General features: G+C 31.6%; 1 protein-coding gene across 1 annotated transcript in view; it reads right to left on the bottom strand.

The window, feature by feature from the left end:
- Window positions 1-817: 817 nt before the first annotated feature.
- Window positions 818-13,083, bottom strand: part of LOC129232853 (RNA-binding protein fusilli-like) — a 130,437-nt gene continuing 118,171 nt past the window's right edge. Inside the window, exons 9-14 of the mRNA XM_054866989.1 lie at window positions 12,663-12,706; window positions 12,209-12,424; window positions 10,754-10,987; window positions 8,709-8,904; window positions 7,633-7,814; window positions 818-6,616 (exon numbers count right to left, since the gene is read on the bottom strand). Coding sequence (XP_054722964.1) covers window positions 6,455-6,616; window positions 7,633-7,814; window positions 8,709-8,904; window positions 10,754-10,987; window positions 12,209-12,424; window positions 12,663-12,706 — 1,034 coding nt within the window. The 3' untranslated portion in view covers window positions 818-6,454. The remainder of the gene's footprint in view (window positions 6,617-7,632; window positions 7,815-8,708; window positions 8,905-10,753; window positions 10,988-12,208; window positions 12,425-12,662; window positions 12,707-13,083) is intronic.

Raw genomic sequence — 13,083 nt, 5'->3', positions numbered from 1 at the left:
ATATGAAGATATTAAAGATATTTTCGTAAAGAGATATGCAAAGAAAAACAAATAACTTAGTTTTGAAAATTTTGACATTTCTGCTTTTTTTTTGTAATTTTAGTTTTGGTTCCTGAATAGTAAAATAAAATTAATTAACTCTAAAAAGTGTGGGGGGGGGTTGTACGCCCCCCTCCTCCCAAATTGCCGCCACTGAGTGTGATAATGCCTTATAAGAGATTTATGTATCCTGCAATAGCTCTTATGTTTCAAACGCTCTTGAGATATCTCATTTCAGCACATTTTAGTCTTAGCACTCTTTACACAGCCAACACACAAATAAAATAGTTTGTTAATTATTGATTTTTCCAATTTTTTTTAATATCCAAACTTTTATCCTCACAATTTACAAAAATTTATGCACAATTATATGTTATCTTATTAGTCATATTTTATACAGAAAAATTGTTAGTACATTGCTCAAATACATTAATGGGTTTCATAAAATGAAACATTTTGTTCCTTCTATTGTAATTTTAATTGGATTTTATTCTACTGAAATATTCTCCTTTTTTAGATAGTTTTGAAAAAGATGCAAAAACGCCTGTCCTCATTTTTTATTTTTAAAATTAATTTCTTCAGGATTTTTCAAGTTCACATTTTTTACCAATTTTACACCAAATGATTTTAATTGCTCCATGAAAAATCATGCACTTGCTCTCTCTTTCTTTCTTTTTTTTTTTTTCCTTCAAGGTTACAAAAAGTTGTTGATGTTTGTAAAAGAAATTTCCTGTGATAATTTTCATGGGACAGAAAATAATCAACATTCAGACAGAAATGTACATAAAATTTTATTAAAACATTTAGCAACAGGACAAAAGTGTACAGAACACATAATAAGAAAGTAAGCTGGATACATTCATTTCATTTACATTTTTTAAACGCACTACACATAACAAAATCGATTTTTCACATTGTACCACAGTAACAATATGAATTGTGACAACTTCATACTACTGTTTTGATTTGAAATTTTTAGATTCATTTTGTGGTTTAATTATAAATATTTGCACATTGCCCATTATTTTTTTCCTTTTTAAAGTAATCCAAATTGGGAGTTAATATTTTAAAGTGTGTCTAATAACAATCATAATGACAATGCTCTATAAAGAGTACTTAGGAATAACTTTTTTCAAAGTTAAGTCCTGCTGTGCCAAAAACTGCCTCGTACACATATTGTGCATTTTAATTTGCAAAAGTGAATGAAATAGATGTTAAATATTAGTAAACTATTTTTGAAACTGTAAGTAGAAAACTTGGTTAGACACTACATGCTACTGCTCTTCAAATTTAATGGTAGTAATAATAAAATAATTAAACTTCAGTGTTCACACACTCACTTAATACATTCAAAGATCATTTAATACATAAAAAAGATCATCATGACGATTTGTTTTACCCAGTACGTTTAGCTGAGAATGAAAGTTGTTAAATTTATGTTTACTTTTTAAAGAATGTTGTTTACATCATACAAAGCTTAAATTGGTAGAAAATAAATATTTGTAATCTCGAAAACGAGTATTCAAAGTAAAAAATCTTTTATTCTGCGAAAGAAAGTAGTTTATCATTTAATGTGTAAGTACTGCTTTTAATTTACCAAAAAAATTTTCACTCTCCAAAAGCTTCATATAATAAAGAATGCATGTTTGTCTTTGACCAAAAATAAAATTTTAATTATTATCAAGCAATTTAAAACTTGATATTTTGATTTTCTATATACTTTATTCTTTATATTCACATTTGAAATAATTTTCCAATATTGACTAAAAATTATCTGAATTTTAGTTTCTTAAGGTTGCAATAAAACCAAAATGACAATATAATATTTAAGTATATTGTTTAAAACTACAGTAATGAAAAAGAACATATTATGTATTCTTATGTATAAATATTTGTATATACATTCAATCATCTATATATATAAGAGTAAAATTTATATATGATATATAAATGCATATCAGAGTTTTATTTAAAAATATATATGGTAACAAATATAAGGCACAGTGATGTGGTATAAATTTTAGTTACATAAAGCAGTCTTAGTATAATTGTCAGAGCATTTTAAAAAGGCTGCATATAAAAGTATAATTTATCCTTTACTTGTAATAATGTGGTGAATCATAGTTTTATTTAACACAGTGCATATGCAATTTATGTATATGTATATAATTCTACAAGGTATTGCACGAATATTTTTACAACATGTTTTGGAAAATGCATTTCAGTACAAAATTGAGTTATCATAGCTTAATTACTTGAAATTAAATTTGTCATTAAAAATATTCATATATCTATATAATCTAAAATTCAAGCTTTATCATAGCATTTTCCATTACACATTAGGCACTTCACATATAGGACTACATCACAAAAGTATTTTGATTTTTAATATAGTCTCATACAATGTAATATCAAATAGGATGCAAACTATAACACAAGTAAAAGTATTTGCCTTTTAAATAGTTTAAGAAATCTCATCCTAAGCAATTCTAAAAATTTAATTTCTGAAACACAAACACAGTATCTAATGACTAATATAATATTTTGTTAAATCACTCGTAAAATGTCTCAAGTAGAAGGCACTAATATCGTATAATCCAAATCCAATGTCTCAGGTAGTATATAATGTTAATAGTACCTAGGACTGAAAAAACTCGTGTGTCTAATGTACAGTTATTGTATATAATATCAATATCCAGAAATATACGTATACAATATACTAACTATACAATATACTAACGTATTTTTTAATACGTTAGATGTAAGGACAGCTATTTGTCATTTTAACGTACAAATTTTTAAATTCACCCATAGTAAAAATTATGATTTAAATTGTAATTTGAGCTAGGAATGTCTGTTATATCACAAAAACAAACCAATATTCTTCTTTAAAGCAACATCCAAAAAGTACCTTCTACTTGACTGTAACAATACATTATTCTAAAAAATGTGAATCGTTTACAAGTTCAGGTTGTATTTAATGTCTTAGTTGTATATAAATATAAAAAATACAATCTGTAGAGTGCACCAGTTTTGTAAAGTGCTAATATATTTATGAATGTAACTAACACAAAATACAATTTACAATAATATTTAAGGCACTTGGAATGCATTAGTGTTTTGTTAAACACATTCTTCGTTGCATAACACACAATCTCTCAAAATAAATAAAACTCATTTAGTGAACACAAAAATACATGCATTGAATAGAATATCTGCATACAAAAAATACATAAAATACTTTTCTATACAAACAGATCAGCAGAATGATTTGGCCTAGTTGATAGTTTTACTGCTCTTTTTTGGATACATAATTGACGTTCTAAGAGCGAAGCAATCAGATAATTTGTGAGAGAAACTTCTAATGATGTTGTAGTTTTTATATTTTTAGTTATTCTTCTATAACCAGTCCCAGAGTTACATGGACATGTTAAGTGTTATTATTATTATACTGAACTTTTAGGTTATTAATGGATAAAGAAGTCCAACTCAAATGATTTGTTCAAAAAATGCAAATTATTTTGATGCAATAAAATTTGCTAAAGGAGCTTAGTTCTAGTGCTTAAAAATTTAGAATCTAAAGCTTCCTATGCACTCTTAATAATTGTTTGTAGTAACTTAGAAGTAAATCATTAATTCTGTGAAGAACCAAATCACAGTGAGGTAGTATTTTCATTAGTTTCATTTTTATACAATTTTTATGCATTGCAGTTTCAAAGAGAAAAAAAAAATATTTATCCTTTTTGCTATTTTATATTTTTTTGCTATGTTTCATTTGTATTTTAAATTAGAAAAAAATGAATTTAAGGTTCAAATATTAAATTAATAAAAATTGATGACATAAATTAGTAAAATATAAAATATATAACTTAAAACAAAAGTATGCAAAAATAAAAACTTTTTTACTATAGCAGAAACTTAAATAGTGTTACTCTTCGACACAAATCAGCATCTAGATTTAAGAATTTAACTAGGTTAGGAACTTAAATAAATGTTTTTTTGTTTTGTTCGAAGATGAATTTTTAAACTAATCATACTAACAAATCCAATGGGGAAACAAAAACTTTGTTTGCAGATAGGATTGTTTATTTTAATAGAGTTATTGTTTTTAAATATATTTATTATTTTTCTGACAAGAGCAAAAATAGATCTTGATTAACTCTTCATAACCATTAACCAAGTACAATTAGTTTTCTGTATCGATGTTAGTGTGCTGAAATGTTGGAACATGCACTGTATAATTGCAGTGTTTTTAAGTTTAACATGTCTCTGGGGACTGCTGCTATAATTTGTGCAGATAAACACTCAGGAAGGACTATTGTTTGCAACAGATGTCTATAGTACAAATATATTGCAAAACCATCTAGACAAGAGACTAGACATGTAAAAGAAGACTAACACAATGGAATGGTTTAAAGAAATGTATATATAATTTCTAGATGGTTCAGTTTTTGATTAGACAACTGTTGATCCACATGACTTAAAGTCCATTCATTCTGCCCTCTGTGATAAAGAGATTTTAATTGTCATGATGCACTAACTTTTGATCTAAGCCAGCGCATCAACGCTGCAAGCATAAAATACAACAAAAGTCACTGAAAATATAAAAAATGAACTATATGCATATAGCTGCTTCCTGTCATAAGTCTACAACACAATACAGAAGGATCAAGTTAAGCAGCATATTTTTTTCCAATAAAAAAATGATGGTTCATTTTAGCATTTATATTACAAAATGGAAGAAGCGTGATTTTGTTGCTTCAAAATAACATATAAACAAAAGTCACGAATGACTTCTTAGTGCTAGTCAAGTCACTGGGATGTATCATTCACATGCAAGGAAAGTTATTTATCTTTATGCAAAGACATAATGTCATGAGTTTTGAATTATGCGATGTTTCTTTTTTCTTATCAACTGAGCTTTTCCCATGCATATGGATTCTTCAGAAATACAAACTTACCACAAATTTCACTTTTAATTTATAATTATTCGTATGAATTTCAAAACTATTTGAATTTGTTTGGTTACCTTAGCTTTTTGAAGTGATTAAAGAGAACAAAGTGGGTTTTTTTTTTAGGCATTTGGAAACTTTCTAAGAATTTTAGATTAACAAAAATAACGGCAGTTGATTTTCACCTGGGATTTTTTAAAGGTGTTTTATATTTTATTACATATTTTGATTTTTTATGTCTATAAGGGGCAGTGCTTTATGGTAGTAAATAATATTATATATTAATCATTATTTTCTACAACAATTGAGGGCTGCATTTTGATTTTGACCCATCAAAATGTAACTTTTAATTGTGAGAAAGGAAAGATTAATATAAATTTTTATTCATTTCAATAGTGAAATCTTTTTGGTGCAACGCTAGAATTCCGTTTTTTTTTTTAATTGATATAACTGGAATTTCAGTTTTTTTTATCGTAAAACTTTTGAATTATTTGCCATAAATTATCAATGGACTTATAAAGTGACTATTCTTAAAGACTTGATAGTTCTAACAAGGCACATTTGCATCGCGTGAAAAGGCCCTAAATACTAGTAAACTCTGATTCTACTCTAGCAAAATGCTATCTGAAAAATTAAAACAATTTCCGACAATGTAAATATTCTAAATTTCAAAAGCCTCATTCGGCGGTTGAAAAGGTATTCAAAAGAAGTCATTTGAAGGAAAAACGTAAATTCCATTTCCCTCCTCTCATTTCAATCTTCAAAGTAATTTTTTAATAATGCTTACAAGATTCTTGATTGCTATATGGGCATTTTTTAGTGAAATATAACTTTTTTTTGTTTTTTAAATTCTTATATAAATACACAAGTGACGACTAGAAACTGGCTCAAGACCCAGTTAGGCTGACCCTAGTCATCAGTGCCCAATAAAGATCAAGACTTTTTTAAATAGCTATTTGCCCTGATACAAGTAACAGCTACTTCTGGTAAAATATTCCAAAGGCCTACAACTCTGTTAAAATAGTAATTTTTCCTAATTTCAAGATTAGCTTGGGATTTGAAAAAAGAAGAACAATGACCCCTGGTTTTGACAATCTGTGCAAAAATTTAACCCTCCATCGTTCTCCTTTTTTATCCTAAATGGATCATATCCCCTATTACTCTCTCTTTTTTTCTTTTCTTTTTTTTTTTTTTTTTTTGTTCTAGCCAAAAACTTTATCTATCATTACCTAACTTTGCAAGTCTACATTCTTCCCTATTTAGCCCTCTTTTGAACTCTTTCCAATAACTTAATATGTTTCTTAAGATAAAGAGATATGCAGAGAAAATCGTATTATTATCAAAAGTACGGTTTCCTTTGCGTTTTTATCCTGTGCAAGAAGAAATCACAGCACACATTTCAAACCTCATGGAATTTTGGAATGTTCCTCGCGCAGTCCTTAGTCGCGTTGACCGTTTGCCGATCAAGCCATGAAAAGTTCTATGTATCGATTAGTTAGATTTTGCCTATTCTTTTCTTGGAACGCACGTTCAGCTTCTAGTCTAGTGGCCGGGAAGTTGACCATTGCGTCTCCGTTCACACGCACATCACCGTTGCGTTGAACCTGTATGCAGTCCGTTGTTAACTGGAATGCAAAGAAATCAGTGGATAAGTATTTCGTTAGTGTGTGAGAAATAGCATGAGAAAAGTAGTATATCAAACTCTTACTTGTTGAATTTAAAAACAAGTAATAATAAAAATGACTTTGTTTCTGACGAATTATAGTTTTTGTAATCATTACTGTTATAATTTTTTATTATTTTTGCGAAACGTTCTTTTCTGGAAATTCTATGTTCTATAGTTGATTGTACCATGTTTTTAAAAGATAGTTTTGCGTAACTTTCAGAATATCTCTTCATACATCTATTCACACTGAATATCATACAAAAAACGAGCTGTGGTGTGCACCACATGACTTCCTTTTGTGCCAATTAAATGATTTTCAATCACCGCTTTCAGAAAAACACCTACACAATACCTTACCTGATTTGAACGTGTCACTCACATTAAGAAATCTAAAAACATTTCCAATATTAACTAGTTTGTCGCGAACTGGTGCAAAAAAGCGTTTTATAGAGATTAATTTTCCCAATATCGTCAATTTTAACGTTATTCCATGGATAACTCTCTAAATGTCGCCAATAGCGCCAAATTGAAACCACATTCGAAAATAATTTTTATCGCCAAGTTTGCGACCAAAAGCTTGCGAACCAAATCATAACATTATTTGAATTACTGACTTTTAAAATATATTATTTTCTTACAGCTAATTTCAAATCTTTTCATATTTGATTTGAAAATTCCAGGATAGGAATGTTTCCACCTTTGAAATATTTCTATTTTGACGCTTAATTATTGTTAAAACAGTTATAAACTTCAAAATGCACCAATGCCGAACTCTGAAAATCAAACGTTGATTTTTAATTTTTTTTTTTTTTTTAAATCCGAGCACGAAAACGAGTAAAGCACCGCTTCCATTCTAGCTTTTGGTCAAAACTATTTGGAATGTAGTATTGCCTTAGTTATGGAGACTGGCTTCGTATAGGCTAAACCATACATCTTGTTACACCTTTGTTGTTTTTTCATGGGTATTATACTTACCACTGCTGGTTGTGAATGTGGATAGTAGGTAGTAGGAGACACCGGTGGACTGGGATAGGGCCAGTAGAAAACAGGGGAATAATAAGCTGGAAGTCGTGGAGTTAGAGGAGCCACGGCTGGAAGGATTTGGGGAGTCTGTACATAGGGGAAGGCTCCGTAGGGTGGTGGAAGCATGTTCCCTCCTATTCAGAATAAAAGAACACAATAAGTTTAATTATTTTAAAAATCCACTTGAACGTACTATAATTAAAGGCAAAAACAACGTGAAGTAGCTCAAATAAAAAATATAAAAAAAGCAAACCTGCTTTAGAGGCAATTCGCTCACTTTCTCAGTGTCAATCTGCACACTGAGGAAAATCTTGACATCCCACTGACAATGGGAGCTATTCTCCAGAAACCAGTATAACACATTTTTAATAATTTTCTTTTGCGTCAAATATTAGTTTCAAAGTTTAAATCTTTAATTCTAATTCATTCTAAATATTATACAAAAAAGACGAAATCGATGATAAAGTACAAATGTGAAAGCGCGAGTGTCGCGTAAGGTTTTAAAGAAACCCGGAGACGTTTCTCAAAAGGAAAGTGCAACGGGATTTTAGAAAATAACTTAGACTTAGCAAACTCAAAAAGAGTAACAACTGATTACAACCTCATTAAGAAGCAAATTAGTTTTCAAATTGAAAATAGTCATTCAGTTTTAACCCCTCTAATTCTCCGAGGCCATTCAACATGCCACTGGGAGGCCTATAACTAAAAGGCTAGAGTTTTTCTTTATTTTTACTTTCTTGTTCGCTTAATTATTTTTTCTAGTTAGGTAAATATGTTGAAACATTTTCAGAGGAGGCAAGTAATTGTCTTTTGCTCTTCCTTGTACGTTTCTGTCATCAGGTAATCACAGAAAACTTCAAATTGCCAAATACTTACTTTCGATTGTTTAAGTTAATCCTTTCTTTCAAGGTAGGTTCGTAAAATGTAATCATGTCTAAATTAACATATTACCAAAGTGAAAAAATTCTTGAATAAAATATTGGAAAGATTTTCTTTCAAAAATCAGAAAACATTTTCAGGATCCTTACCCGGCGAAATAAGAGACCTCGTCACTGGTATTCCTCCACTCAGCACCAGGGTCATGTCGTCTGCTGAACACTGAAAGACTTCTATATAACGTTGTTTCTTGCCGAATATCATGTACCGATGGTGTCTTTGCTGAGCTGCCATAAAAGCCGAGTGCTCAGTATCCATCTGTATGAAGGCTTCCCCAGAAGGTTGACCCTGAAAAGAGAAATTATGCATGTCTGCTTTATTACCAAAAAAGCTAATGTCGAACTAAAGAATTTTAGGTCTATTTCACAAATTTAAAAGGAAGTTTTATCTTTGTGCAGAAGTTTCGCTAGAGCTCATTCGTAGTATTCTGTTTAATTTTAGTCTCCGTATCTTAAAATATCAACTCAATGCAGAGGGTTCAAAGAGGAGCTGCGAGAATAGTAAATCGTCTTTCCACTTTGAACTATGATTCCAGGCTTAGAATGCTTGATACGTATAGTCTTCGGCTAAGAAGAGTAAGGGGTGATATGATACAGTTATTTAAGTTTATTAACATGGGAGCTAATTTTTTGCTCAGATGGCATCACCAGCGGTCATTGTTTTAAGCTTTTCAACCCCTAGTTAAATCTTATAATCAGGAAAAAAAAAACAGGGTCGTAGGCATTTGGAAAAGTTTACCAGAAGAAGCTGTTAATTGCAATGAAGTGGATAGTTTCAAAAAGCCTCTTGGTTTTCACTGGGGAATGATGACTTGATTACGACCAGCCTTGGTGAACCTAGAGTCCGTTTCTCGTGGTCACTCTTGTATTTGAATGAGCAGATCAGCGTTTTTGGCAGTGATTGTTTTAGCAAACATACAACTATTATAAATAGGACTAATTTACAAGTAACCTCACGGGACAGAAGCCGAGCTCTTTCTCCTAGAGATTGTAGATTTTATGTGAATTTTTATACATAAAACGGAATTCAAGCTACTGTTTGACCACGGATTGTGTGGAATTGGCAAACATCCTTTTAAGACTAGTCTATCTGAATGAGGGGAAAAGCAAAATTTTGATCTGCGAGTTCCGCTCATTTGAATGAGACTCTGCCTAATTCAGAGGCCATCATACATCTAAAAGCTGGCATCCCTGAAAAGTAATAGATGCATCCATTTCCGGCTGTAAACCAGATGTTTGCCGTTTCATACGATCCGTGATCAGACAGTATTTACCAATAAGAATAAGCACTACAAACGTGAACGATCCCTTACGATTCGTCGCATATCCAAGAGTTTTTGTAATTCTGCTTTTTAGATAGCCGAAATTTTCAAGATATTGAACAGGAATTGGATTATGAGTTGAGAGATCTATTTGGGATTAAAATTATGAAGGTTATAAATTAATATCTTTCACTCATGCGCAGATAGCAATTAATAACCTTTATCATTCATCCTTCATCCCCATCATTCATCCCCTCCTCCATCATTCTTCCATCCCTCCTATCGCATAACCCTCATATTTCTCTCAGCATTGAAAACTTGATAAAAGGTTCATATTTCATCAAGCTTTCAATATTTTTATTTCAAATTTTAGTATTATGTTTCCCTTGTATGCTGTCAAATTTTCTGAAAGTTTAGTAAAGTGACAAAAAACTATGCATGTTTTGAGCCAAAAATCTTCAAACAAAATTTATTTTTGAAAGAAATGCTCATATCTTCATGAATATAAGTGATACTTTCACGAAAATGTAAAACAGTTCGTTAACTTATTTCTGAAATTTATAACTTATTCCCAGCTATTACTCATCTACGATGAAGGGTTATGAAAAACATTTTTTTTTTTTTTTTGGTTTCTCAATTTGCTGCTGGTCTCCTAAATGCATGGGTGATTTAATTTTTATTGGTAAATGACAGCTGGAGAAATCTGTAAAAATGTGAATTTTTGAAAGTGCCCCAATATTTATGGTGATATAATGTATTGCTTGATTCTAAAGAGAAGATCTAGTGCAGAGATGTTCTGCATGATTTATAGTTAATGAAAAATTAATCGTGATGAGAAGAAGAAAGGAAATAAATTTCAAAAGTAGTATCAAGTACCTGGGCGTTGTAGACCATATGGACACCTTGATAAATGATGTTTTTCGAGTGTTCGCCTAAAAATTCGAGAATCTGTTCCACTGCTGCTTCGAAAGGCAAACCCCTGAGGCGAATGCAATCCTTGCGAGAACCGGGTGGTAGAAGTTGTGAGGAAATTAAAGGCACTTGTGGAATGTTTGACAGTAATGGCTGTGGTTGTTCGTATGTTCTTGGATCCATACATCGATTCAAAACCTGAAAGAATAAATAGTGACTCAGAAAACTCTGATTCGTACAAGTAACCTTTTTATGGTTTTAATCGAAAATTCACGTCCATTATCAGACTGTAAAGTACAGGGAGATCATATTGTATAAAAATATCCATTTAATTATAAGAAACTGTTACTTGTTTTCATTTTTATAGTCGTTAAATCGATGAGGGATATTTCACCCGTCCTTCAAGTGTGAAATTGCACTTGGATCACTGATGATTTGCCGCACTGCGAATTGATCAAATTCAAGTGCGCTAACTCCGAAATAACACCATTTCGGGATTAGCATTTTATTCGGTGATCCATTCGCGATGTGACCGTTTTCGGACATTGTTCGATGTATTTGACTCTTCCACCGACCAACACACAATATATGTTAGTTGCTTGTACTTATCAATAGATCGATTTCAAACAAATCTAAAAAGGTTCTTTTGCCTTTATGTAGGATCTTGGTAAGACCTCATTTGGAGTATGCTGTTCAGTTTTGGTCTTCTTGTCTCAGGAAAGGTATTTCTTTATTGGAAAATGTTCAAATGTATAGCCTGGAGCAAAGGAGAGTCAGAGAGTTTGTACTGAGAGCTGTTCAGTTTTTGATTCAGTTGTTTAAATTCATCAAAATGAAATATGTTAATAGGTTGAATTTTTGCACGGAAAGCAGAAGAAGGGGTCATTGTTTTAAGCTATTCAAATCTCAGGCTAACTCGGAAATGAAGAAAAGTTACTACTTTAGTAGGATCGTGACTACTTGGAACAGCTTACCGGAAGAGACGGTAATGAGCAAGGTGACTAATAAACTAAGACCAGCCTGTTGTTGGTCGTCACATTCGTATTTGGTGTGAGCAAATGAACCTCACGGTTTTAATAACGCATATTAAAGCTATTATCTCTGTTGAATCTAAATATTTTTTTAAAACTTTTTCCATTTGTTGATGTTGTACTTCGGATCAGGAGCAAAACTGTTCACTGATGCCTCCGGTGTAGTCCATGATGAAAAGATGGAATCACAAAGCAGGTCGCATCAAAACAAAATATCTTCACTACATTTTCTTTGCGTTCATCAATATTTATTTCTAGAACTTTAATCACACTGCAGAGGGAAATACTTTTCAGGAAAGATTGTGCAAATACGATAACAGTCGATAACTTACATTAATACTCTTGTAAATTTATTGGGAAGCATTCAACATAGTCCAGATATACCAACCTGTTGGACTTCTGCAGTGGTACTTCTGAAGAGTTCGATGTATCTAGAACCGATGACTTCTCTGTGCTTTTGCAGAGCTTTGGTGGCGTCCTCTTCTCCTGCGAAGAGCACAAAAGCGTCTCCGGTGGCCCGGCCATCCGCCTTTCTGACAAAGAGCACTCCGTCCTCCCCGTCCATCACTCGACAAGGATGCTCCCCCGATGCGAAAAACAACAGCTGTACGGGAAGAGATTGAATGATAGAGTTTTGTATTTAACTTTAAAAAATACATAAATTACATTGCAATGGTTGGTTAATTCAATTATTCATTTATTTTTTTACATATCGAATTTAAATATTGAAGGTAAGTAGTAATTTGAATAGATGTTTAGTAACTTCATTAAAAGAGACTTTTGGACACTTTTAGATTTAGGTGTTAGGGCTCATCCCCCTTAGGTCTGTGCGATATTCAAACCCTGACCCTCAGAAGAATTATCAAACGTTCGTCTTCAGAAGAGACTAATTTTCAAGGGGACATGTGACCAAACTAGCATGAATGTTACTGAAACAGCATAGTACGTGGAGCAGACAGCAAACACACAAACGATATTTGTTGACTATCACAATACACAGAAGAGTTTACATTACAAGGTTTTCATCGCTTAAACCTCCTACCTTTAAACATCAAGCCAAGGTGGTGCTTAGATCCTAGTAAAAATGTGATGCCCTTCTCACTTGAAAATCTCAATTCAATCATTTTCAAGGTAGCAATTTCCAAAACAGGGAGGAAAGATAACATTTACCCTATTTTAGTACCCCTAAAATTGTGATGCCTAGTTCAAACGGACCTGCAGAATCGGGCGTTAATCAGGCCCTACTCTTATGATTATCGACAA

Source organism: Uloborus diversus, chromosome 1 (assembly GCF_026930045.1).
Source record: "Uloborus diversus isolate 005 chromosome 1, Udiv.v.3.1, whole genome shotgun sequence".
Lineage (NCBI taxonomy): Eukaryota > Metazoa > Arthropoda > Arachnida > Araneae > Uloboridae > Uloborus > Uloborus diversus.
Note: the sequence above shows the minus strand (reverse complement) of the source record. Positions and strands in the feature narration are given on the sequence as shown.